Source organism: Pelodiscus sinensis, chromosome 8 (genome assembly GCF_052426305.1).
Source record: "Pelodiscus sinensis isolate ZL-2025 chromosome 8, ASM5242630v1, whole genome shotgun sequence".
NCBI classification, from domain to species: domain Eukaryota; kingdom Metazoa; phylum Chordata; order Testudines; family Trionychidae; genus Pelodiscus; species Pelodiscus sinensis.
The window spans coordinates 50,281,026-50,306,977 of record NC_143059.1 but is presented as its reverse complement, the minus strand read 5'-3'; the positions used below and the strand labels follow the sequence as shown (position 1 = coordinate 50,306,977).

At 41.9% G+C, this 25,952-nt stretch overlaps 1 protein-coding gene across 4 annotated transcripts in view; it reads left to right on the top strand.

The window, feature by feature from the left end:
- MKI67 (marker of proliferation Ki-67) overlaps nucleotides 1–14,700 on the top strand; it is a 47,586-nt gene extending 32,886 nt beyond the window's left edge. For all 4 annotated transcript variants that reach the window (XM_075935261.2, XM_075935262.2, XM_075935260.2 and 1 more), the window contains 4 exons: nucleotides 1,635–2,614; nucleotides 4,965–5,025; nucleotides 6,389–10,456; nucleotides 14,032–14,700. In XM_075935261.2, coding sequence (XP_075791376.2) covers nucleotides 1,635–2,614; nucleotides 4,965–5,025; nucleotides 6,389–10,456; nucleotides 14,032–14,168 — 5,246 coding nt within the window. In that variant the 3' untranslated portion in view covers nucleotides 14,169–14,700. The remainder of the gene's footprint in view (nucleotides 1–1,634; nucleotides 2,615–4,964; nucleotides 5,026–6,388; nucleotides 10,457–14,031) is intronic.
- Nucleotides 14,701–25,952: the final 11,252 nt, after the last annotated feature.

The following is a 25,952-nucleotide window of genomic DNA, read 5'->3' as shown; positions in this document are numbered from 1 at the left end:
CAAACTTTGTGATACCGTGACCCCCCCCCCCTCTAAGTTGCTGCAGCCCCCCTCTAAGTAGCTCGCAATCCCCTGGGGGGTCAGGATATGATAAACATGGTTTTAATCTATACAGACTTTGTGTAGAGTGAGAATGGAGCAGGTGGCAGTTTGATGCAATTCTGAGATGTTGAATGCTGCTTTCTATCTTAAAAAGATGTATTTGTGGTTCTATTTTTGAGTTGGGGCAATCTACTTCATTATATTATGTCCCATGGAATATGCTGCTTTCAGACTGTTGAAGCATGTATGATTGTGCAAAATAGGTTTAAAGTGCTCAACATTGAAGAGTTGGTGTGCTTCAGCAAAAAGCAATAAATTATTGCATGCCGACACAACTAAGCCCAATGCCCATTCTTTAAGGAAGGGAAAGGATGTTGATGGAAAAGGTAAAGCCCCGAATAAAAAGTAAGAGCCTATCCAGGCTGGAAGGATGGAACTGAATGGTCAATTTCCTAACTTCCCCACACTTATTTTGATAGTTTCCTTCCTTTCTATTGTAAATTTTGGTGCTAGTCATAAGGTTGTTGTCAGGATCGAAACTAATATTGTCTCTGAGAGATCAAATGAGATTTTGTTCAATTTTTAGCAAAAATTATGTTAATACATTTCTTTATAGATTAAATCCTATAATATGCCAAAACGTTAGGACTTCATTTCTGTTTTCTTGAGAATCTGGGATATAGATATATTTTAGTTACAAAAAAAGACTTAATAAATGGTTATATTAGGTGTGCTCTGTATCTCAGATGTATTACATTAAAGTATTAATTTTTCTGCAAATTTGTGATATAAAGGCCAAGGTTTATCTAGTTAAGTTCCCTTTGCATGGCTTGTCTACACTTGACTTCTTTCCCTAAAACCCTGTACTGCCAGTACCACCATAAATAGCAATGGTGAAAGCTATAGGGCAGACAAGGTGATAGCAACCACTTCAATTTTACCACAGTGTTATCCATCCTGCTATGATCCAGTACCTTACCTATGTAACCACTTGCGTTGGCAACCTTCAGAAAATTTGGTGTAGATACAACTATGGTTAGCAACAAAAACCTTTCAAATATGAACCATAAATGATCTTGACAGCTGGCTTTCTGAGTCTACAGACCAACTGAAACAACAGTAGTAGTTAAAGGTGAAGCAAATTTCAGCATCAACATTTGTAGCAGTACAAATCACTTCAATGTGCTTTGCTTACACAATTTTCTTTGTTCCCCTCACACCTTTTTTGGGTGCCAAAAATGCCAACTGTCCCTTTATATGGAAAAAAAATCTGCTTCCACCTCATGCTTAGATGTTATGCATTTTCAAAATAAAGTTTGCAGCACATTTAAAATTTAGGAATAGCATACAAAAAATGTAATTTAATGTTGGATTAAATAACTAATATTTAATTCAATTTAAAACTCAGTATTAAAATTTGTGTAGTGCTGCATGGGGATATACATGTTGTTTTTCATAGTTACTTGTTTATATAACAGTAGATTTTGGGAGGTGGGACAGAAACTTTCCATGCCTAATATTTCTTCAGAAATTTGTATTCTGTTTCCTTGCTTAAATTTTCTTTCAAATACATAAGCCCAATTTTATTACAGGAGAAATGGTAATATCACCATTAAGTACCTCAGGCATGTCACAACAGAGAAAAAATAGTCAAGATGCTGTATCTCGCTTCCTGAGAGCAGAGAAGTCTCCAAATTCTTCTTTTGTGGGTGTTAAATTAAAGCAGACTCCTGAAAAAGAGAGAACAATACTGGAAGAGGAAGTAGTTATGAGTGATTCATTAGTAATGCCAGAAAAGCATATAACAGAGGTGGGAGCTAAAGGATTTGAGAAGACCCCAAAGCAAAAACCAGAATCTGATGAGGCTTTCTCGGGCGTCAAAAGGCTTTTGAGAACCCCGAAGCAAAAAGTGGAACCTGTCGAGGCTCTGTTGGGCGTCAAAAGGCTCTTGAGGACCCCGAAGCAAAAGGCAGAACCTGTCGAGGCTCTGTCGGGCATTAAAAGGCTCATGAGGACCCCAAAGCAAAAGGTGGAGCCCGTTGAGTCTCTGTCAGGCATCAAAAGGCTCTTGAGGACTCCAAAGGAAAAGGCGGAACTTGTCGAGGCTCTGTCGGATGTCAAAAGGCTCTTGAGCACTCCGGAGCAGAAAAAGGAATCTCCTATAGATGAAATTACCTTAAAAAAATTATTAAAGACTCCAGCACAAAAAGAGCAAGTAGTAAATGATCTAGTGGGAGTCTCCTTTATGAAGACAACACAAAAGCAGAAATATCAACCAGCAGAAGACATGATAGGGGTAAGTCATATTATGAAAACATCTAAGCAGAAAATCCAGTTAGAAAACACAGTTGGAATCAAAAGGCTATTAAAGACATCAAAGGAAAGAGTTGAACCAGTAGAAGACATGTTTGGTATCAGCAGACTACTGAGGACACCAAAAGAAAAATATCCACCAGTTGATGACTTTATGGGATTGCAAAAATTGATGGCTGAGTCTAAACAAAAGTATCCGAGTTCTGAACTGGATTATGTTGGTGTTAAAGAAATGTTTGATACACCAAAGGAAATTAAGGTAAAAGATTTGTTTTGATAATTTTCATTTTAGTAAATTCATAAATTTTAAGATGATCTTATCTGCCTTCCTGGTTGTCCACTTACCCTTCGTAAGTCGACTCAAGCTATGTTATTTACGTAGCTGGAGTTGCGTATTTTAAGACGATCTTCAGGTTTAGTGTAGATATGACCTAAATCTCTCACTGCACCCTTTTCTATTTTTTAACGTTTTTAAAACATGGACATCAAAATTGTATGTGGGATCCCAGTGCTGGCCGCATCAGTGCTATGCACACAGCTAAGATCATTTCCCAGCTCTTACTCAGTACCCCCGGTTCATATACCAAGACCACACATTAGCCCTTTTTGCCATGGTGTGACACTGAGAACTCATGTTGGTTTGCCTTTCCTCTCTGACCTCCTAGATCCCTTTCAGAGTCACTGCCTTCCATTGTATAAGTATGGCTTGAACTGCTTGTTTCCTAGGTGTATAAAACTACATTTGGCTGCATTAAAACACATTGTGTTTGAATGGGGCCAATTTAGCAAGTGGTCCAGTCCACTCTCTGTGATGACAGCCCTGACCTTCTCATGATTCATCACTCAGCCTTTGTGTCATATACATGTTTTATCAGTTATTATATATTAACTTCCAGATCATTGATGAAAATGTTGAATGACACCAATCCCAGCAGAATCTTTCTATGAACACCCCATTTTGATGATTATTTACCATTGACAACTGGTTTTTTTTTTGTTTTTTTTTTTAAGATCTTTTAGCTGGCTCTTATTGATATTATATAGTACTGTTTTTAATCAGAGTGTTGAGTGATACGAAGTCAATATGCCTTTCTAAATTCTTGAATGTATTACAGATAAAGTTACCTTTGATAACCAAACTTGTAATCTCAAAAGTGAATGAAATCTGGTTGTTTGTCCAGACATATGTTGGGAAACTAATACAGCAGGGCACAGACTATCCAATAAGTTCTTGGACTGCATTGAAGACAACTTTTTATTTCAGAAGGTTGAAAAAGCTACTTGGGGGAAGCTGTTCTAGATCTGATTTTAACAAATAGGGAGGAACTAGCTGAAAATTTGAAAGTGGAAGGCAGCTCGGGTGAAAGTCGTCATGAAATCATTGAGTCCATGATTCTAAGGAATAGTAGAAGGGTGAACAGCAAAATAGAGACAATGGATTTCAGGAAGGCAGATTTTAGTAAACTCAGCTGTTAGGTAAAATCCCATGGGAAGCAAGACTAAGAGGAAAAACAACTGAAGAGAGTTAGCAGCTTTTTAAAGGGACATTGTAAAGGGCTCAAAAGCAAACTATTTTGCTGATTAGGAAAGATAGAAAGTATGGCCAAAGACCACCTTGTCTTAACCAGGAGATCTTGTATGATCTAAAAATAAAAAGGAGTCATCTAAGAAGTGGAAACTAGGACAAATGACAAAGGATGAATATAAGCAAACAATATAGCTATGCAGGGGCAAGATTAGAAAGGCAAAGGCACAAAACGAGCTCAAATTAGCTACAGACATAAAGGGTAACGAGGACTTTCTATAAATAAATTAGAAGCAAGAAGAAGAAGCAAGAGCTGCATTGCGCATGCGTGCACTGCCGGTAAATGGGGCACCGGGCTGAAATCTACTCGCCATGGACAAGTAGGTTCAATAGTTTGTCGAGCCATGGCGATTACATTTCTTCTATCCTTTTAATTTTTTATCAGTTGAATCCCGTTTCAGCTTTGAACTATTTTGCCTGAGTTTAATGTCAGGTTAACCAGCCCTGGGCTGACCCGTTTGTCTTTTTAAATATCAGCATATGACTTCTTCTGGATTTATGGAATTTCCCTGTTATTTCAGGATGTATTGTAGAATATCATGAGCAGGCCAGAGATTTCATCCGAGTTTTCTACATCTCTTAGGTGCGAATTGCCACAATCAGCCAATACAAAAATGTTTAGCCATTATAGATATTATTTAACAACCTCAGTTAGTAATGGACTAGAAAATTATTCATCATCTTTGTGATAAGCAGGGCTCGACAAACAATGTGGCGAGTAGATTACACCCCGGAAGAGCCGGTGCAGAGCAATCTGCGCATGCTCAGAACCGCGCGGCTGGCGAGCAGGGCTTGCTGCCACTCGGCGAGTCCTGGTGATAAGAGTATATTGTCCTGATTTTTTCCAAATGGAGAACAGAAATTTTGATAACAATGCAAAAAAGGCAGAAACTAACAGTTTTAACATCTCCCTCTAGTTGGGGGCCTATATCATATTATTTATTTTTTTGTTCTTAATATACTAAAAATCTTCTTTTCCTTAGCACTACCAGCCACAGATTTATTTATTTTTCTATCTTGTTAGGTCAAAGTTATGGATTTTATGAAAGAAAATAATTCTCATATTGATCCTAAAAATGAACATGGTAAGTATAAATTGTATGCATTTTTAAAGCTGTAATTTAAAATGGATCTTTAAATATGTTTTTGAAAATTCTGAAATATATAGACAATACAGAATTTAGTTTGTGCAACGACAGTTTTAAATACTTATTGCTGGGAATTGGAATTAATGAATATAGTATGCTGATAGTAATATGCACAGATCCACCAACATGAAAATCCTGCCGTGAAACTTCCCTCCCTTTTCAAAGCTCCAGGAAGTATCTGACAGCTCAGTGAGTTTCTCCATTTGGGAAACAAACAAAGCAAATCACTGGAATGTTCCTGTTCTGCCCTGCACTAGGAACACAGCAGTTGGCATATTGCTGCTGTGTGGGGCGATGGGGGAGGGAAGCAAAGCAGTGTTTGAGGAGAGACTGCTTTCCTGCTTTGGCATTCCTTAACATGGAGAGCTCACAACAGCTAAGGAGGCTGTGGAAGAACTCAGAGGGAATTCCAAGATGTACAGGGGTCGACTCTGGCCCCCACAACACTGACTGGGATACATATCCACAGTGAATTGCTCACATTGTGCCCCCTCAGTGTGGAGTTGATCTTTCGACAGGGAGCAAGTGTGAACACCCTTTGGCAATTTTTTTGGGTCAACTTTTGAGTGTTAATCTAGGTTTTATTGACAATACTTGGGTAGATTTAGCCTTAGTCTTTACACTTGAGCATTCTTTGGGATTTGGTCAAAGTCTTTTCAGGCTCCCAGGTCACTTTTCTTCCAGCTCAACCTTCTTTTCCTGGTTAATATGTATTTTTTCCTCTGACTCTTGCAGCAAGCTCACATCAACTTGTGTTGCTCACAGAGTCAAAAGGTTTTTTTCTAGCTCAGAAAACGTGTCCCAGCATGAACTGCTCAGCCTCATATTTTTTAAAAGCCTGCTTTAACATCTCTGTTTTTCTGTCCTGCTGGGGAATTCCCTCGGCTACAGGCCACCTGAAATAACCGGATTTTTACAGCCCAAGCACTCTCTTTAGCATTCCCATTGTCCTTTATAGGGGAGAATCCTTCCAGCAGAGTGTGGTGTATATAAGACAATGTCCTTTGCAGTCAATGGCTCATTTAATGCATACGAGAGTTAGAATTATACATGGAATTAATAAAATCAAATAAAATAACGTGTTTACTTTTGCTGCAAAAGCAAATATCATTCATTGACGAAGCTGTAGAATTCACTCAGATATCTTATTTAGAATATTTCCTACCATCTTAATATAATCACATAATTCTACCCTAAAGGTGAGAGGTAATTTTGATCAGGAATATTGTACACTTAATTTACTAATTTTAATTTTGGTCCTTTGTTGTGTTTTTAATGTAAAAAATGTTGTTTGTTTTAGAATCCAGAGGAAACCTTGAAAGAGAAAATCTGAAGCAAGAGAAAAGACTGGAAGAATCACTTGAAAAAACATCCCTCCCATTTATAAGATCTCGGAATAGAAACATTAAAAATGAACAAGAATTACAAGGAAACTTTGAAAAAGCATGTATTTCACCTAAAGATTTAGAAATTGTGAAAAATATAGACAGTATTGAAAAAGAAAAAATGAGCGATGGCTCCATCACAGAGAGTCATAATCTCTTAAACTCAGTAATCTCGCTTACCAAAACAGATCCAGTTCAAGAACCTGCTATGCAACTGCAAAAAGAATTAAAGCAATATTTGAAAGGTAGTGATTATGAAGAATTCCTTTTTAAAAATCCAGTTGCCCCACAATTAAATCTTATCCAGGAATCTATTGATTTGTCCTCTAAAGACAAAACATCAACAAGGGTAAAGCAGCAGAAAATAGAAATAAAAGAGTGTCCCTCTTCATATTTAAGAGAATGCGAAGAAAATCTAAAGGAAAATGTAAGTTTATTAGAATTGCCTGTTCTGATGAAAGAGAGCATTGAAGAACAGAAGGAAGAGATTGTTGCCTTCACTTCTGTAGTTAAAAATCTAGAAAGAAAAGAGAGTAATAGTCCATGTATGGAAGAAGACATTTCAAAAATTCATGTTCTCCAACAACTTGACAAAAATGATGCTGTTCCATCAGTAGAAATAAACAGAGCTTTGCATAGCTCCAGATGGAGTAAAAGCAATCTTGGATCTTGTAATGAAGATTCCTTAATGCCAAAAACAGAAACTACAACTATGAAACAGAATTTACAGACTATACAGCAATCTGTCACAAGCCGTATTTTAATAATGGAAAATGATCAAAGTATAAAGATAGCAAATGTGTCTAATATCAATAAAAATGTAATAGGGCTTGTGCCCCCTGAAGATAAATCTGATCAAGGCAGTGTAGAAAATAGTGAAAAGGTGGCTCTGTCAATTAGAAAGCGATCTAGAAGGGATAACAAATTAGAAATAGTAGAATCATTAGTTCCAGCTAAAAGAACCAGAAGAGGAAAAATTAAAGATAACACACAGATGTCTACAGAAGACTATGATGCCAAAGAAAAATCCCGAAGACCGGCAACAAGGAACCATTGCAGAGCAGAAACAGCAAAGTGTATACAAACACATGAACAGGATTGTGCCAAGAGAATCATTGAAGCTGCTGCAGTAGAAGAATCTGAAATCAATAAGCTAACTCTTGAAATTATGATAACAGAGAAGAAAGGAAGAAAGCCTTTGAGAGTAAAATCTAGAAAGCAATTAGAGGAAACAAACAATGAAAATGCAGAGATGGGACCTGAAAATGTTAGAAATGTCCAGGAGACCAAGAAAACATCAAATGAAACTGTTTTTAAAACACATAACTCTATAAAAAATGAGACACAGGCAGCTCAGGGAAATAAGGAAGCAGAAGGAGGTCAAAGCTTAAAGGAGTCCTATTTTGAAAATACAAATGAAGCACCAATTAATGTTTATAGCTTGCAAATAAACACGAATTCAATAAAAAAACCTAATCAACTACATGAAAATAAGAGAGGTAAAAAAGATTTACTAGTCATTAATGAAGGTGAATTTGCCAAAAATGAAGAACTGGTACCACAAATTATATCCGAAATTGAACCAGAAACTATTTTTACAAAAGACACCTCAGGATCTCTGCAGGTAGGGAAAGATTACAAAACCCAGGAAGCCCGAAACAGTCCAACTGCTACAATGGTATATGATCTTAAAGATGAGAGGACTGTTCTTAGACGTGGAAAGAGGATAAGGAAAGGTGAAGGAAAACAGGAAGCATTGGAAACCAAACAAATTGAGATTTTAGAAAACACTCCTACAGTAGCACATGGAACTACTCTAAGAAGAGACAGAGAAAAAAAAGTTCATTTTGAACTTGACCAAAATAAGACTTCAGAAAATATTCCTTTCCAAGCAAATGGAAATCTCTTGAGAAGGGGCAGAAAGAAAGAGGTCAGTCTTACATCACAGGTAGTTAGTTCTACGTCTCTTAGAAAAAAATATAACCTGTTAGAAATTGATGCCAAAAAGGAGACTCCTAAAAAAGACAAAGCAGCAGCTTCAGAATATACTGTTTCCTCAACAAAAGAGAATCCAGTCAGAAGGGGAAGAAGGAAACAGGTTGATGATAAAGTTCTGGCCACTAGTTCCACTTTTTTTGGAGGAAAATGCAGCTTGCTGGAATATAGTGGTAAAGAAGAGGTGTCAAAAGATCACAGTGTGCCTTTGGAAACTATGGTTTTGCATACAAAAGAGAAGCTATCAAGAAGAGGCAAAAGGAATGAGGTTTTTCTCACAGCTAGAGGCGCTTCTCTGAAAGGAGAAAGCAGCTTACCAGAACATGATGGTAAAGAGGACATTCCTGAAGAAGACCAAAATGTGCTTTTGGGAAATACTGCCGAGACCAAAGCTACTCCATCAAGAAAGAGTCGAAGGAAACAGGTTGCTCTCACAACACAAGCAACTGGTTGCACTTCTCTCAGAGAAAAAAGCAGCTTGCCAGAAAATGATAAAGAAGTGATTCCTAAAGAACAAAACATGTCTTTGGGAAGTACTACCTCCCAGGAAAAAGCAAATCTATCAAGCAACAGCAGAAGGAAGCAGGTTGATCTCACAGCACAAGGAGCTAGTTCCACATCTCTCAGAGGAAAAAGCCGCTTACTAGAAAATAATGGTAAAGAGGAAATTCCTGAAGATGACCAAAATGTGCTTTTGGGGAATACTGCCAAGACCAAAGCTACTCAATCAAGAAAGAGTCAAAGGAAACAGGTTGATCTTACAACACAAGAAACTAGTTGCCCTTCTCTCAGAGGAAAAAGGAGCTTGCCAGAAAATGATGATAAAGAAGAGATTCCTAAAGATCAAAACATGTCTTTGGAAAGTACTGCCTCCCAGGAAAAAACAAATCCATCAAGAAACAGCAGAAGGAAGCAGGTTGGTCTCATAGCACAAGGAGCTAGTTCCACATCTCTCAGAGGAAAAAGCAGCTTGCCAGAAAATGATGGTAAAGAGGACATTCCTGAAGAAGACCAAAATGTGCTTTTGGGAAATACTGCCGAGATCAAAGCTACTCCATCGAGAAAGAGTCGAAGGAAACAGGTTGATCTCACAACACAAGCAACTAGTTGTACTTCTCACAGAGGAAAAAGCAGCTTGCCAGAAAATGATGATAAAGGGAAGGTTCCTGCAGAAGACCAAAATGTGCCTTTCAAAAATATTACCGAAACACAAGCTAATCCATCAAGAAAGGGCAGAAGGAAACAGGTTGATCTCACAACACAAGCAACTAGTTGCACTTCTCTGAGAGGAGAAAGCAGCTTACCAGAAAATTATGGTAAAGAGGACATTCCTGAAGAAGACCAAAATGTATTTTTGGGAAATACTGCTGAGGCCAAAGCTACTCCATCAAGAAAGAGTAGAAGGAAACAAGTTGATCTCACAACACAAGCAACTAGTTGCACTTCTCCCAGAGGAAAAAACTGCTTGCCAGAAAAAAATGATAAAGAGAAGACTCTGAAAGATGAAAATGTGTCTTTCAGAAATGCTACTGAGACAAAAGTTAATCCATTCAGCAAGGGTAGAAGGAAACAGGCTGGTCTCACAACACAGGCAGCTAGTTGCACTTCTCTCAAAGGAAAAAGCTTGCCAGAAAAAGAAGGAAAAGAGAAGACTCCTAAAGAAAACCAGAATATGCCTTTGGGAAATATTACTTCCCAGGCTTCAAAAAAGGGTGGAAGGAAACAGCTCGATCTCACAACACAGGCAGCTAGTCCCACTGCTATTGAGGGAAAAAGTTGCATGCCAAAAAATGATAGTAAAAAGAAGACTTCTAAAGAAGACCAAAATGTGCCTTTGGCAAACACTACTTTAGAGACAAAAGCTAATCCATCAAGAAAGGGCAGAGGGAAACAGGTTGAGCTCACATCTCAAGCAGCTAGTTCCACTTCTCTCAGGAGAAAACGCCACTTGCCAGAGGATGAAGAGACAGCCAAAAAACTAAAAGCAGGTATGACAATTTAATTTCAGTATCTAATATAATTCTTTAATTTTTATAATTCAAACTATTGCATGTTTTAGATAAGTCAGTACTTCATTCTGATTTTGCACATAACTTAATGTTGTGAATAAAAGTAAAATTATTGTAGGCCCCAAATACATCACTCTTTTTAAAAGTGTTGCACACATACTTTCCTTTATAATTGAAAAGTCTTCATTTTTTTAATGCAAATCTCCTTCCCCTCTATCTATTTGCAATTGTACATCTCTGCAGGAATTTCAGTTGTTTATATGAAACGGTAATATTAGAAAAATATTTAGATAGTAACTGTTTTCAATGTGATAGTTATCTTTTAAAATTGATAACCTGTCTTTTCACTTTCATTTAAGCTTCCCCACTTACTATTTCCTTTTCATCCCTCTCTTCTGTATAGTCCCTTCTTCCTCTGCACATACTTTTCAGGGAGCTTGCTTGTGTTGATTTCATTCTACGTTTATGTACACCCACATGCACAACTGTTGGAGGCTTACCTTAGTGATATCTATAGAGCCATTTGTGGAGTCCCGTATAGTGCCATGCTCATATGTCTGTATTTTAGGCACTGCTGGTTCTATGCCCTCTCAGTTCCTTTTTACCACCCATAATGGTTCGTTTGAGTGCCTTGTTTCTCAAGAGCATTAGCAATTTTTTTAAAGCCACTATCTGTCTTCAGGACTTCGCCCTGAAGGGGGGCATGACCTATTCTCTCTCTTCAAACCATGCTTAGGCAGCAGGTTGATGCATATTGGTGACCCCCTCCACTCCCAACAGATGCTTGAAGTGCTGGGGGGAGTCTCATGGAAGGGACAAGAATCAAATTTGTAAAAACTTTTGCCCTGGCACTCAAAAGGAATGGGACATCTGCTTGAGGACCTTCCTTATGGAGACTGCACTTTATCTTGCATCAGAGTCCTCGTACTTGAACCCCATGCCAAACAGCTCAGCATCAATGTGGTGTGCACTCTTGTTGTTCCCCCTTCCCATTGTCTTAAAAAGTGACAAAAGAAAGAGACTCCCCAGCACTGGAAGAGAAAGGGGCATTCGGCAAAGGATTAATGTCAGGCCATGTGCCTGTTTCTTGGGCGTCATGGGGTACTGTGGAGATTGGACTCCCGAGTCCACCAGGAATCTGACTCCCGGGAATGGCAGGGGACAGCAGACTCTTCTAGAGCCTTTGTTGCCCGAAGCAGCCCTATAAGCTAGAGAACAAGTAGGCCACTAGCACTGCAGATGCTGCTCTTGGCAGCAAACTCAATTAAAGGCAAGAGCTAACAATTTCATTTTCTAAGCCCTTCACCTTACCTCTGCTGTGGAGATGTTTGTCCTGACTTGCTGCCAGTTTGGATCACCCATTTCCAATATTCAAACAAAGAGCTCCTCATCACCTTTGTCTATCAAATGAACTCCCCATCAACATCCACAGCTTCTTCAACTCCCCCCCGCCTCCCCTCTGAAAACCTTGTGCTATAATGTGTACTGCTCCCATAGCTGGGCAGTTGGTGTTCTCTGACAGCTCTTTGTGTTCACGGCCTTCACTCCCCACCCTTTTTATCAATTGTGCTCATCTGTTGTCTCACTTATATTTGGAATGATAGGTTGTTCTGTGTTTCTACAACACCTAGCACCATACAAATTCCAGTCACATTGAAGTTTCCAGAAGCCCTTCCAAAAACATTTTGAAAAAAGTCTAGTTCAAAGTATATAAGCATTTTAAAACGCACCTTGGAGTTTTTATTAGTTGAAACACACTAGATTTAGGACCAAAAAGACAAAAATAAAAATATCTATATTAAAAAAAACTTAAAAAGACAGTCTTTCTAAAAGCTTACCAAAAGACTACAAATAATAAAGTGCACCAAAAAGTCAAAAATAAAGTTTAAAGCTAGCAATTTAGGAGAAAGATTGGATGGCTAAGTATGATTCAAGCCTATTGCTACCTGTTAGCCATCCAATCTTTCTCCTAAATTGCTAGCTTTAAACTTTATTTTTGACTTTTTGGTGCACTTTTTTATTATAATTTTAGTCTTTTAGTGTGCTTTTAGAAAGATTGTCTTTTAAGTTTTTTTAATATATTTTTTCATTTGCCATTTAAGTCTGCCCTTTTGATCATTCCTTACTCCTGCCTTCTGGTCTTCTTGCTTGCTCTATGCTCCTGTTATACATGCTTGCTTTGGTGCCTGGTCTGCTTCACTAGGTGCCTAATTCCTTTCTCATTGTTTACCCTGGACAATGTTTTTCTGTTGGAGGTCATCTTTCCACAAGCATCTTTTGATGGTAGCTACTGTCTTAGGTGACACTGGTAACTCTTTTTTTCTGGGATCAGCTACTATTTCCTCAGCTTTCTAGATTCCTATGCAGGTATCTGGTCTCTTTTTAAATTCAATGAAGAGCTTGACCTTCCGGAAGGTAACCTTCTTTGTGGACTCAGAATCACTGTTGTATATCCTAAATGCAGGATTTTCCTAGCTTTAATATTTGTATTGGGTATCCTTATTTTTATATAGGAATGGGGAAAAATCACTAAAATAAAGTACCCGGTTTTGTTTATGGTATAACTTTGGGACTAATCCTGCGCAATACTCGAGAATCAAACGCACCCAGTTATTTTAAACCACAGCAGACTCATTGAATGGCGGCCTGTACTCACCATGTCACAGTACTCTCTTTGGACATTTATGGTGATTTATAGCAGTGTCATCTGCTACTCTACCATAGGCCTATTAATACAGTTGACTCGGGTATGTCTACACTAGCCCCCTAGATCGATCTAGGGAGGCTAATGAGGGCGACCAGAATTGCAAATCAAGCCTGGTATTTAAATATCCCGCGCTTGATTTGCATGTTCTCGGCCGGTCGCCATTTTAGAAATTGACTAGCCCGAAGTAGCTGCCCGCGTCTACACACGGCAGTGAAACGGGCTTCCGATTTAAAGCCCCTAATTCGAATTAGGTGGTAAACCTCATTGCAGGAGGAATACCACCTAATTCAAATTAGGGGCTTTAAATTGGAAGCGCGTTTCACTGCCATGTTTAGACATGGGCAGTTATTTCGGGCTAGTCGATTTCTAAAATGGCAACCGGCCAGGAACATGCAAATCAAGCACGGGATATTTAAATCCCAGGCTTGACTTGCAATTCCGGTCACCCTCATTCGCCTCCCTAGATCGATCTAGGGGGCTAGTGTAGATGTACCCATATTGCTCATGACTGCTCATTCTGCAGGCTTCTTTGTGTAATTAACCACCATATCTGAGGACTGTTTGTACAGAATGGACTAATCCTGGTTGCAAACCTCCAGTATTGGAAATACCACATAAGAAAAAGAATTAGATTTAGTGCACTGATTGATGCTAAGCTAGTTTCAGAAATAACTGAGTCTTCAGGGATCTATTTTAAAGGATGCTGGTTGTGCAGAAGTGTGGCTTTTATAGCTGTTTTTTTAGGGTATTCATGGGTATTTTTCTTTAAAACAACAAAGCTAAAGATATGTGTTTGAGCTAAAAAAAATTATTTATCCAAATTTACAATTAATATTTTTGTTTACAGAGTGTGGTGAAAGAATTACTCTGCAGAAAGAAACAAGGAACAAAAGTAACAGAAAACTTGATAAATGTGGTTTAAACATTCAGAGTGTTGGAGGAACAGAAAGGAAAACAAGAGCAAGTACAAGAACAAGAAAATAATGTTATAGTTGTAGAGTGAGTGTTGCAATATCAATATTTGATTTTGCAATTTTTTTATGTAAATGGAGAAACGCTTAGATTTTATAGTTGTAAAGCATTCAGTGAATTTAAGTGTAGTGGTGATATGTTTATCTGTTTTTATAAGTAGAAGAAATACCTCTTTTAACGGCATAATTCAGCCATAAATGTTTGCTTTCGAAACTCTGGTGAGCTTTAGCAAAACTACAGCAACCAAAAAAACTTCCTGGGCCAAATTAGTGCTGCCTTTCTTGGATCATTAGAACAGTTTGAAAGTTGTATTATTTTGCTGAATCTGCCTATATATAATTGTATGTTCTTATCTAGTTTAGCTTATTTTGGTATATTGAAGGTTTATTTTTTCATGAAAGTTTTGTAAATATCTTTTTTTTTTAAAGTCTACAGGTTTTTATTGGCAAAGCTATTATGTGGAAATTCTGACTCAACTGCTTAAATTGACTATTGCAAAAAATGCAGATAGATTTTTATAAGTCAATAAATTTTGTAAATGCTATTTAAATGTGTGGTTTTTTAAATGATTTAAGCATACTTGTATTTGTTGAATTAATATTTTGTGTCTCACGCATAATGTCTGCATTATTCCCCGACTCCTCTAAGTGACTCAGTGGGTTTACAAAAAACTGTCATATATATGATGTCTCCTCATATTGTCCCCTAATTTGTGGTGCAAAACTACTTTTTGAAGCAGGTCCAATTGTACATGACTGCTAACAGACAGCCTGCAAAACTAAATGGACAAAAAGTAAGCATCTTAAAGGAATGGGGCTGCTATCCTCCTTTTCCAAGAAGTTTGTTCTAGAGTTATTTTACAATTATTTTAATACATCATTATTCAAAACATATCTTCTAAAAACTGTAAGATAGTATTTTTTTCTTCCATTTATTTGTGTGTAAGAGCTTGTTCCTGCTCTATTGAAGTTGATGACTTCTATCCTCCACCATTATCAATTTCTACAACCACACTTTTGCATCTCTGCCACCACCCTGCTGGTTATCAGTCAATACCTTCTGCCAGCCACCTCTCAGCTGTGACATCTCTTAGTAATTTTGAAGGCTGAACAAAAGCACTGCCCCATCTCTAGTGATTTCATCTCTAATGAAGCAATAAATGCATGTGGTCATCCATGACGACATTTTGGGGTGGATCCTGGAAAGCCCTTGATTCTGTATGCCATTATGACAGAGTTGCATTGACTTACTAAACGGCTTTGTTCTTTCAGTATAAAAGGCTAGGGCTCTCCTAATATCCAGAGAGTGCAGTCTTTGCTGCTCTTCTGACTTCTTAAGTTTTAGAAAAGACTAGTAAAAGTCTTTCCATACCTGGTGTTCTTCGATATGTGTTGCTCATACCCATTCCATGACTCACCCTCCTTCCCCCTGGTCAGAATTTCCAGCGAGAAGGAACACGGTGGGAGTGTGTGGCATCCCTTATACAACTCCATGTAGGCATTTTTCAGATATCTAAAAGGGTGTCATAAGGAGGAGGGAGAAAACTTGTTCATCTTGGCCTCTGAGGATAGAACAAGAAGCAATGAGCTTAAACTGCAGCAAGGGAGGTTTAGGTTGGACATTAGGAAAAAGTTCCTATCAGGGTAATTAAACACTGGAATAAATTGCCCGGGGAGGTTGTGGAATCCCCATCTCTGTAGATATTTAAGAGTAGGTTAGATAAAGGTCTATCAGGGATGGTCTAGAGAGTATTTGGTCCTGCCATGGGGGCAGGGGACTGGACTCGATGACCTCTTGAGGTCCCTTCTAGTCCTAGGATTCTATGATTACTCCAGGGGTTGCCAGAGGTGCTCCTTTATAGATACTGCAGGATCTGATTGAATGCTTCCCTGCCAGCTAGCTAGGAAGAGACCTTGGGTGAGTTAATGTACATATAGTAGCTCCTGTTTTGCTTAGATTTACTAGATATTCAGCTGATAGAATATTTTGCTCATTGTTATTAATGTGTGGTGTTTAGTCACAAATAATGTCAGTGCTAAATGTGGGAATTAATTATTATGGAAATCCAAAAAACAAACAAACAAACCAAATCAGACTTGTCCCAAAGAAGGGGGATACACTATCAGTTTAAAGAACCTCCAATGCGTAAGGACTCCTCAAATGTCAATCTTTTGAGAGTAAGAAGGGAGAGCAGGACTCTCAGCTAGGATAATGTGTCCCCTTAGGTGTCTGGCTCTAAGTGATTTTTGTTTGGTTGTGTTTGGGTTTTTTAAATTTGTTTTTGTTTTGTTTGTCGTAATGATCATTAAAAGCATTGATGACTATATTTAAGTCAATGTAGCTCTCTTTGTCATGGTGGAAAACAGAATGAAGGGCTTTCCCGGATCCAACCAAAAATATAGTCATGGATGATCACATGCATCCAGTTTTGCTATGATCAGGTGAAAGTACCACTGCTGGCAATTGTAACTGTCCAGTCAATCAGGGTGCAAACCTTGTTGGCAGCCTTTCTCACCTGGATGCCAATTCAAAACACCTATAGGGCCACTATTTGGTTGTTTGTTCACATGTTTGCATCACACTACACAGTCACTGAGTAAGCTTGGGTCAATGCTGGCTTCAGTAGAGCAATACTGCAAACCACGTAGGTGTGATCTCTGAGCCCACCTCACTGCTTATGAATCCTCTTGAATGGAATCGATATGAGTAAGCACTTGAAGAAGAAAATATGGTTACTTACATTTTGTAACTTGTTCTTTGAGATACATGTTGCTTATGTCTGTTCTATTGCCCGTCCTACCCCTTGGTTGAATTAATGGCAAGAAGGAACTGAGTGAGTGTAGGGTCTCATTTACCAGCTCATAAACACGGCATTCTAGAGAGTGCCAAAGCCAGCCCTACGAATACCACTAAAGTAAAAAAAATCCAACAGACAGACCTAGAATGGAATGGAGTAGAAATGAACAACAAATCTCAGAAGAACAATAATTATGAAAGGTAGGTAACCATTTTTTATTTTGCCAGCAATCCATCTAGTCCAACATCCTATTTCTAGTGGTGGCCAGAACCAGATAATTTAGAGGATGATAATGTAAGAATCGTGCAATAGACATATGTGGGATAATCTGTTCCCAGCATATAGGTCTGATGGTGATCTTTAGGAGAGGTTGGCTCAGACTATGAAATGCAAGTTTTTTGTCATTAATTGATAATTCTGGATATATTGGCAATCAAATACATTTAATCAGTTTTTGTGTCTTTCTAAATTTTTGGCCTCAAAGACTTCCTGTTTCAATGAGTTCCACAGATGAATTATACATTGTGTGAAAAAATATTTCTTCCTTTGAGTAGGAATTCCATGTAAGTAATGTGCATGCCTAGTGCATTGGAACTGAAGCCTTTGCCTACAACCCCATAGGGTGATCATTCCTGTGCCTCATGGAAAATTTTTGACTGGGGAGGGGGACACTTTTTGATAAGTGGGCAAGGGCTGCATTTTTCTATGAAGGGAGTCTGGGGTCTTGGATGGAGGTTAGGGGAAGAAGGGTGCGGGGTCTGGAATTGAGGCTAGGTGCAGGAAACTATGTGGGTCTGCAGGGGAGTTTGGGCTGAGGGAACTATAATGGAGTGCAGGGGCTGGGAGGGGGATATGGGTTCAGGAAAGGATTCTGGCATGGTGTAGGGGGTGGGGAGGGAGGGATGTAGACATGGGTGCACGTTCTGGGAGGGAGTTGTGAGGTGGTGGGGAGAAGGATGCAGAGGGTTTGCATGGTAAGCTGAGGCAGAGGTTTGGGGTGCAAGGTCCTTGAGGGGGTTATAGGTGCAGGAGAGGATTCTGACCTGGAGAAGGGGAGTAGGAAGGGATGCAGGGTTGGAGAGGAAGATAGGGAGAGTGGCCATATTTAAGTCAATGTAGCTTAAACACCAGGGTTTAAACACTGTCAATGTGGAGAGCTATCCTCTATAGTTGTCCGTATATATGATGCTTATTTCTGTATCAACTCTCTCATCAAATCAAAGATCACTCTGATTCCAGAGTGCTGCTGTTACATGCTCTAGACTAGGCAACTCTGAAAAAACAGCAACCATTCCCTGTCAAGTGTCCTAAGGAAAATGTTACGTAAGACCAGTTGAGACTGATGCAGGTCTTGTGAGGACTCTTACCTCCCCAAAGAAAAGTGCAGATTGACACAGAGCTGTTGCCAGTACACAGGATCGTATGGGTGCCTCTAATTGCTCCCCAATACTGAGTAGGGACATTAGAAACCCTATTCTGTTGCCACAGTCTAAAAGACTCATAGGTGACCCTTAAGTTCACACACCAGTGCCTCAGTGGAAGCCATGCTTTTTCAACAGTCTCCCTCGACAGGACCATTCCCGCAGGCAGGGCAGAAACAATCACTCAGGTTGGGCCACTCCAAACTACTTAGGCTCCAAACAAAACTTTTGATGGTGTACCTGAGGATGGAGCATCACTCTATCTCCAAGATCCCCCACACACATGCACTTTGGAAAACACCTATTCCACTTATGCCAGGCCTGGCCCCATATTACTAAGGACCACTGGGTTCTGAGCACAGTAGAGATTGGATAGTCAATCCAGTTTTCTGCCCTCCAAGCTCCCCACCTTTCCCATCCCGCTTCAGAGATCCTTCTCACAAGCAGCAACTCAGGCAGGAAGTGCAATCACTCCTTAGGTTAAGGGCAATAGAGGATGTTATTCAGGAGCAGAGGATTTTAGTATGTGTATTTCCTTATCCCCAAAGTCAAAGGAGGGCCTCAGTCCTATTATGGAGCTTTGAAACCTGAAAGTGTTCATAAGAAAGTCAGATTCTGCATGAAACAAAAAACAGGACTATGTAGAACTTTAAAGACTAACAAGATGGTTTATTAGGTGATGAGTTTTCGTGGGCCAGACCCACTTCCTCAGATCAAATAGTGGAAGTGAGGATCTGATCTGAGGAAGTGGGTCTGGCCCACGAAAGCTTATCACCTAATGAACCATCTTGTTAGTCTTTAAAGTGCTACATCGTCCTGTTTTTTGTTTCAGCTACACCAGACTAACACGGCTACATTTCTATCACTAGATTCTGCATGGTGTCTCTGGCCACCATAATTCCCTCCCTAAATCCAGGGGACTGGTACGCTCAACATGAAGGATGTGTACTTCCATATTTCCATCATTTCGGCACACAGGAGGTTCCTAAGGTTCACAGTTTGTCATCCTACTGTTTGACTTCTCCACAGCAAGTGCCTGGTGGCATGGTGGTGTTTCTGCGAAAACATCAAGTATAGGTCTTCTCATACTACGATGACTGGCTCATCAATAGCTAGTCTCAGGATCAAGTCTGCCAGTATGTGGATCTGGCATGGTGACCTTTGCAAACTGGGGCTTATTCTGAACATTCCCAAGTACAAGAAGGTCCCAGCTCAATGGATAGAGTTCATTGGGGCCCTTCTGGACTCTACCAAGGTAAATACTTACCTTCCTAAATCTCGTTTTTGGTGATCACAGACCTAATTCACTCTCCAAAAGTTCCCACCATTACAGCAAAAAACTGCATGGGGCACATGACGGCTTGCACACTTATTATACAGCATTCCAGAGTCCATTTCTGGTCTCTTTCAACCTGGTTTGCAAATTGTACAGACCCAACGGGACCTGCTAGACAATCTAGTCACTCCCCACCTCAGATCTCCAATACCTCAACCAGTGCCTGCAACCTCAGGAGGTCTGTGCAGGAGTACCTTTCCCTGCCCCATACCCTCCCTATCTCTGATAGCAGACACATCAGAGACAGGCTGGGAAGCTCATCTAGGTGTGTTCAGTATTCAGGGTTATGGTCTCAGAACTCTCTTCGCATATCAATGTCAGGGAACTCAGGGTGGTTCCCCTCACCTGCCAGACCTTTCTTCACCACCCACAGGGCCACTGCATCACTGTGCTGACAGGCACCACAGCTGCAATGTACTTTATAAATAAAGGATGGTGATCACTCCTGTGAACCTGTGGAACTTTTACATCAAGCACCATATCTATCTGCAAGCCTTCCACTTGCTAGGAGCCTCCTCTGCTCCTTGAACACCTATGAACGGTGTCTCAGAATAGATAACTCCATTTCCCAGAGATGGGATTATCCCTACTTCAACCTGTTTGCAAATCACAATCCTGCTCCTTTCAGAGCCAGTGGATGCGTTTCACATTCTGTGGTCAGACCACCTGCTGTACACATTCCCTCCCTTCCCGCTAGTATAGAGTCCTCAAAATTCAACAGAAAAAGGTGATCATTTTCATCACACCACAGCAGTGTTGTTTCATGATGCTGATCAGCCTCTCAGTGTACATAATAGCCCTTCTGCTCTATCCCAACCTTCTCACCCAGAGTCTCAGCCAGTTGCAGCACTGTAAACTCCAGTCCCTTCATCTTATAGCATGGAAACTCCATCGCTGAACCAGCTAGAGCTTCAGCATTCTGACTCGGGGAGGTCCTATTGTGTGGCAGAAAACCTTCAACTAGGGAAACATTTAGCAAAGTGGAAGTGCTGCTTCTTCCAGTGCTTGCTCATGTGCATTCGAAATAGGTGTGCACACGCCGCGTGCATGGATTCTGCAGCCTTTTTTCCCCAGCGGTACCCATCGGGCCAGCAGGGAGCCCCCTAGAGAGGTGCCGAGATAATGGTGAATAAATACGCTTGCTGGCCCCTCCTTCCCTCAGTTCCTTTTTACTGCCCGTGATGGTAGCTGGAGCTGAGTTATCTTCATTCTTGTTATCTTCAGCGATTAACTGGTCTCTAGATAGCTTGCAAATAGTTTCCTGTTAAAAGCTTTGTGTGTGTGTTATCAGTAGTTAGTAGGTAATTAGGTTTAAGTATCCTCTCCACTATGTGGGAGGGTAATGCCAGGCCCACATGGGTTGAAGCAGAGCGGGGACCCCCATGACTCCTGCCTGAAGTGTCTGGAGAAGGGCCATCTTACTGACTCTTGCAAAACTTGCAAGGCTTTCAAGCCCCACAAAGAGGGAAAGGAACTCCCACTTGAAGCTGATCCTGATGGAGTCCCCGCTTCGGCCAGTGCGAGCTCCATTGGTGTAGAGTGCACCGGCGTCCGTTCAGGATCCAGCAATGGCACTGGAGTGGGTACCGGGGCACAAGTTAGCGGCACCGAAACACAGATCCCAGTCCCCGGTGCTGAAGAGGAAGAAGCAAAGGGGAAGATCCCCAGAGAAGAAAGGGCACTCTAGTCGATACCAGCCCCACTCTCCAGCCTCGCCTCAAAGGTGAGTGGCTATAGATTCTTCTAGACATCTCCAGGACCCAATCCCGGAAGACCTTCTGCAGATTAGTAGATCGTCCACTCCAGAAACTTTGACGCAGCGAGGGACTTGATTCATATGACCGAATCGCCAGTATGCTTTGTGGCTCCTGGAATGTCAGGTCAAGGCAGAGTTTGCAGGTGGCATGGTCTACACAGTCGGATGCCGAGCCGAGCCTCAGCTTGACACCAGGTCCATCAACGACACCAGCCTACCTGCCAGCACCGGTGCTCATGCCAGCACCTGTAACAGGACATGCACCTGGGACCGTGATGGCACAGGCAACCATACCAACACCCTGGGTTCTACTGGCACCATGTCGGCACCTCTGGCCGCTCAGTGGTCAGCGTTGGCCCTCCCCGCTGGGTCCTCCTCCTCCATTGGTACACAGGGGGGAACCTGAATCAATGGCCAGGCACAGGCCACAATACACCCCTCAGGGACATCTACAGCACCATGTTGATCAGCATCAGAATACTCATCGGACTCAGAGGCAGAGTCCATGAGGTCCGGGGCATCTTCGCATAGATCCTCCCTGTACTGTTCGAGATCATGACACTGGTCTCATCGGGAACAACTGATGCAGCATGCTTGGCCACTGCAGGGTCAGACCCAGTGCCATTCTGGACCCCATGGGCCTACCATCAGTTCCAGGGAACAATGCCGCCCTCTCAGGGATTAGAAGGTTCCCGCAGGGGCACCACTTCTGCTACACCACTGTCCAGAGTTCATGTCCAGGATGGCAGGGTTAGCCAGCATGCAGAGACCCCCTCACCCCTATCCAGTCACTCAAGGGAAAGTGTCAAACTCGAAAGCAGTGTCACAACCCCACTCCCCACTACAGGTCCCCGAGCCTCAACAGGAACAGCTGGCGGCCAAGGAATACTCATCATCATCATTGAATGAGGCCCTAGCTGACCTGGCCCCTTCTATGCCATCCATAGATACCAGGGCCCATCAGGACTTGTTGAGGTGTCCGGCAGCAAACCCAGGGATCCAGGCAGACATTAAGACCGAAAAGGCTGATCCCATGATTGACATCTTGGCATCAGAGGTGCCTCCCAAGATAGCACTGCCGCTAAATAAAACCGTGGTGAAAATTACCAACAATCTATGGCAGATGCCAGCATCCATTCCTCCCACCCAGAAGGGAGTGGAGAGCTATGGAGAGGCGCTACTATGTCCCTCAGGCCAACCATGAGCACCTCTATTCGCACCTGGCGCCCAGGTTGATTGTGGTCCAGGCAATGGGACAAAAGGAGAGACAAGGCCCACGTGATTCCACCCCCAACGGTAGGGAACCCAAAAAGCTGGACCTCCTCAGCAGGAAACTATATGCTACTGAGGGTCTGCAGCTTTGCATTGCAAACCAACAAGCAATGCTTAGTAGATACGCCTACAACTCATGGGCAGCCATGGACAAGTTCAAAGAATGCTTGCCTCAGTACTCCAGACAGGAGTTTGGGGCACTTGCCGATAAAGGCAGAGCGATTTCCCGTACGGCTGTGCATGGCAGCACACACAATGGCCACAGGTGTGGATATGCAGCGTGGAGCCTGGCTACAGATCTTGGACATATCATTGGAGGTGCAAAACACCATCCAAGACCTGCTGTTCAAGTGATAGGACCTGTTTTCTCAACAAACGGACACCAGACTGTATAGTCTCAAAGACACCAGAGCCACCCTGAAATCCCTGGGGATACATACCCTAGCCACATAACGTAGATTGTACAATCCTAGGCACGAGGGTAGAGTGACTTATCAAGGGTTCAGAGACCAAACTAGACAGCAGCCCCGTAAGCAGAATGGAGCCAATAATGCCCGTAACAGAAGCAGGAGGCCCCGGTCAGACAACGAAAGAGGTGGGGGACCGCTGCTTCCATCACAACAAACCACACCGTCGTTTTGAAGGTGTGCGCATGGACTACATACTAGTCCCACCGATAAACCCTCCCTTTGGATGCAGACTGTCCCTTTTCTATCAGGACGGAGCCCTAATTACCTCAGATGCCTGGGTGCTAGATCTGGTGGAACAGAGATATTCTATCCCTTTCAAATCTTTGACCCCTTCCCAGCCCCATCTCCCGTCCTCTTCAGGGACCCCTCTCATGAAACCCTCCAGCAGGAAGTGCTGTTGCTTCTGCGCAAAGGAGCAGTGGAAAGTGTCCCACCGGGTTTTGAGCGAAAGGGTTTCTACTCCCGTTATTTCCTTATACCCAAAGCAAAAGGAGGCCTCAGACCTATCCTAGACTTGAGAGAACTTAATACCTTTCTCCGGAAGGAAAAGTTCAGGATGGTGACACTAGCGAGCATTATCCCCGCTTTGGAAATAGCCACCCTTGACTTAAAGGCTTACTTTTACTTAGCGATAAAAAATTCACACAGACGTTTCCTCAGGTTTGTGGTGGGCTGGGACCATTTCCAATTTGTGGTCCTCTCCTTTGGGCTATCCACAGCACCGAGAGTGTTCACCAAATGCATGGCGCAGTGGCAGCCTTCCTCAGGAGGCAAGGAATCCAAGTATTCCCATACCTGGACAACTGGCTCATAAGAGGCCATTCGAGAGACCAGGTGGCATGGCATGTGAAAGTTATCAAATCTCTGTTCAATTTGCTAGGCCTCATGATAACCCGATGCCCACGCAAGAACTGGAGTTTGTAGGAGCCAGACTGGATGCAAGAACAGGACTACCTGCCCTACCCAGATTTATGGCCAAAGCGACTGCCATAGAAGGGCTGAGGAGGTCGCCTATTACGATAGCGAGGAGCTGCGTGAAGCTGCTTGGGCACATGGCGACGTGCACATATGTGGTGCAACATGCAAGGTTGAGGCTCAGACCATTGCAGGCATGGTTAGCCCAAAGCATTCAATCAGGCAAGGGCTTCTTGGGACTCGGTATTAACGGTGCCTCGAGATATCATCCAGTCCCTGCAGATGTTGGAAAGTGCATAGTGTTTTGCAAATTTAAAAACTGAGAACCATGTGGCTGCACAGCAAATGTCCCTGAGGGGAACTCCCTTGAGGAAAGCAGTGGAAGTTGCCATTGCCTTGGCTGAGTGGACCCTAAGGGTATGTGGAAGGGGCTTACTTCGTAGTGAGTAACACCGTACAATGCAGGAAACAATTAGTCTTGATATGCATTGTGCTGATAGGGGGAGACCTTTATAACGGTCAGCTGTGGAAACCAATAAGCACTGAGATTTACGGAAGGTCTTTGTAAAGACCTTCCACCTTCACATCCTTCTGCCGTCCTTGGTAGAAGATATAGGGTTGCAGCAGCACTTTCCTTTCTTACTGGAAAAATAGAAATAATATAGTTAGTTTATAGTTCATTAGTAGTTTTAGTCAGTTAATAGTTAGTATTTATTAGTTCTTCTTTAAAAAGAAAAACCTGCTTTCCTGGTTTTTTTCTCTCTGCTTTAGTCCAAGTTTCTCAATTCTAACAGTGCTTCCTTCAAAATGCCAGGCTCTTCTGGTTTTAAGAAATGTGATTCATGCAGAGATTCAATGCTTGCATCTGGTGGGCACGCTTCGTGCATAAAGTGTCTTGGCAAAGGCCATGTGGTACAGAAGAGCCCACACTGCCAGAAGATGATGGCCAGAGCCAGAAAGGACAAATAAATGAGACTGAAGAACCTCCTATGGGAGAAATCCCTTCAGCCACCAGAGTTTCAGTCTACTGAACTTATGGAGTCAGTAACTCTGCAAAAAAGGGATAATTCATCGCCCTTCAGGGCTTCCTGCGTGTCCTGGGCCTCTCTAGCACAGTCTTTACCATCCACATCCCATGCCGCACATTTGCCATTGTCGTCTACCTCTGGCACTGCAGAGAAACACAAAATGGCACCTGCGAAGAGAGCGGAGTCAGAGCTGAAGAGGAAGTTCAGCTCCTCTGCACTAACTGGGTACCACTCCTCGGCTGGCACTGACGAACTCAGGCATGTCACCACCATCAGTACATTCTGGCACCGCAGCCAAATAAGGCTTCTCCTATAACAGCCAACATCCGGCACCAAATGCTGTAGCCACGTGCACCGTCTTCACCTCCACATTCTTCCAGAATCCGCCAGCCTAGTCCACAGCAACAATCTGCAGAACACATATCTTAATCACCTAAATCATCTTCACCAGGCACAGCACTGGACAGGAGAACAAGTTTTCTTCACAGCACTCCTCACCAACTGGCTCAGTTACTTCCTGGGGTGCCTCATGGCACTGACCTCCAACCTTCCCACTGCAATATGTGTGGTTTAATCACCCTTGGATTTATCTGCTGCAGCTGTTCCAACTCCAGAGACCCCCTAGGGAACCATGGAGCCAATACCACTCCTGTTCTACGCACTGTCACCGATCACTCAAGACTACGGCATTGACACTAGCACATATTGTAACATGTTCTCTGGGTACCACTGCACACTCCTCACCATATTGTCTTCCACACTCACCTTCTGTAACAATGCAGGCTGAGCCAATGGATGACA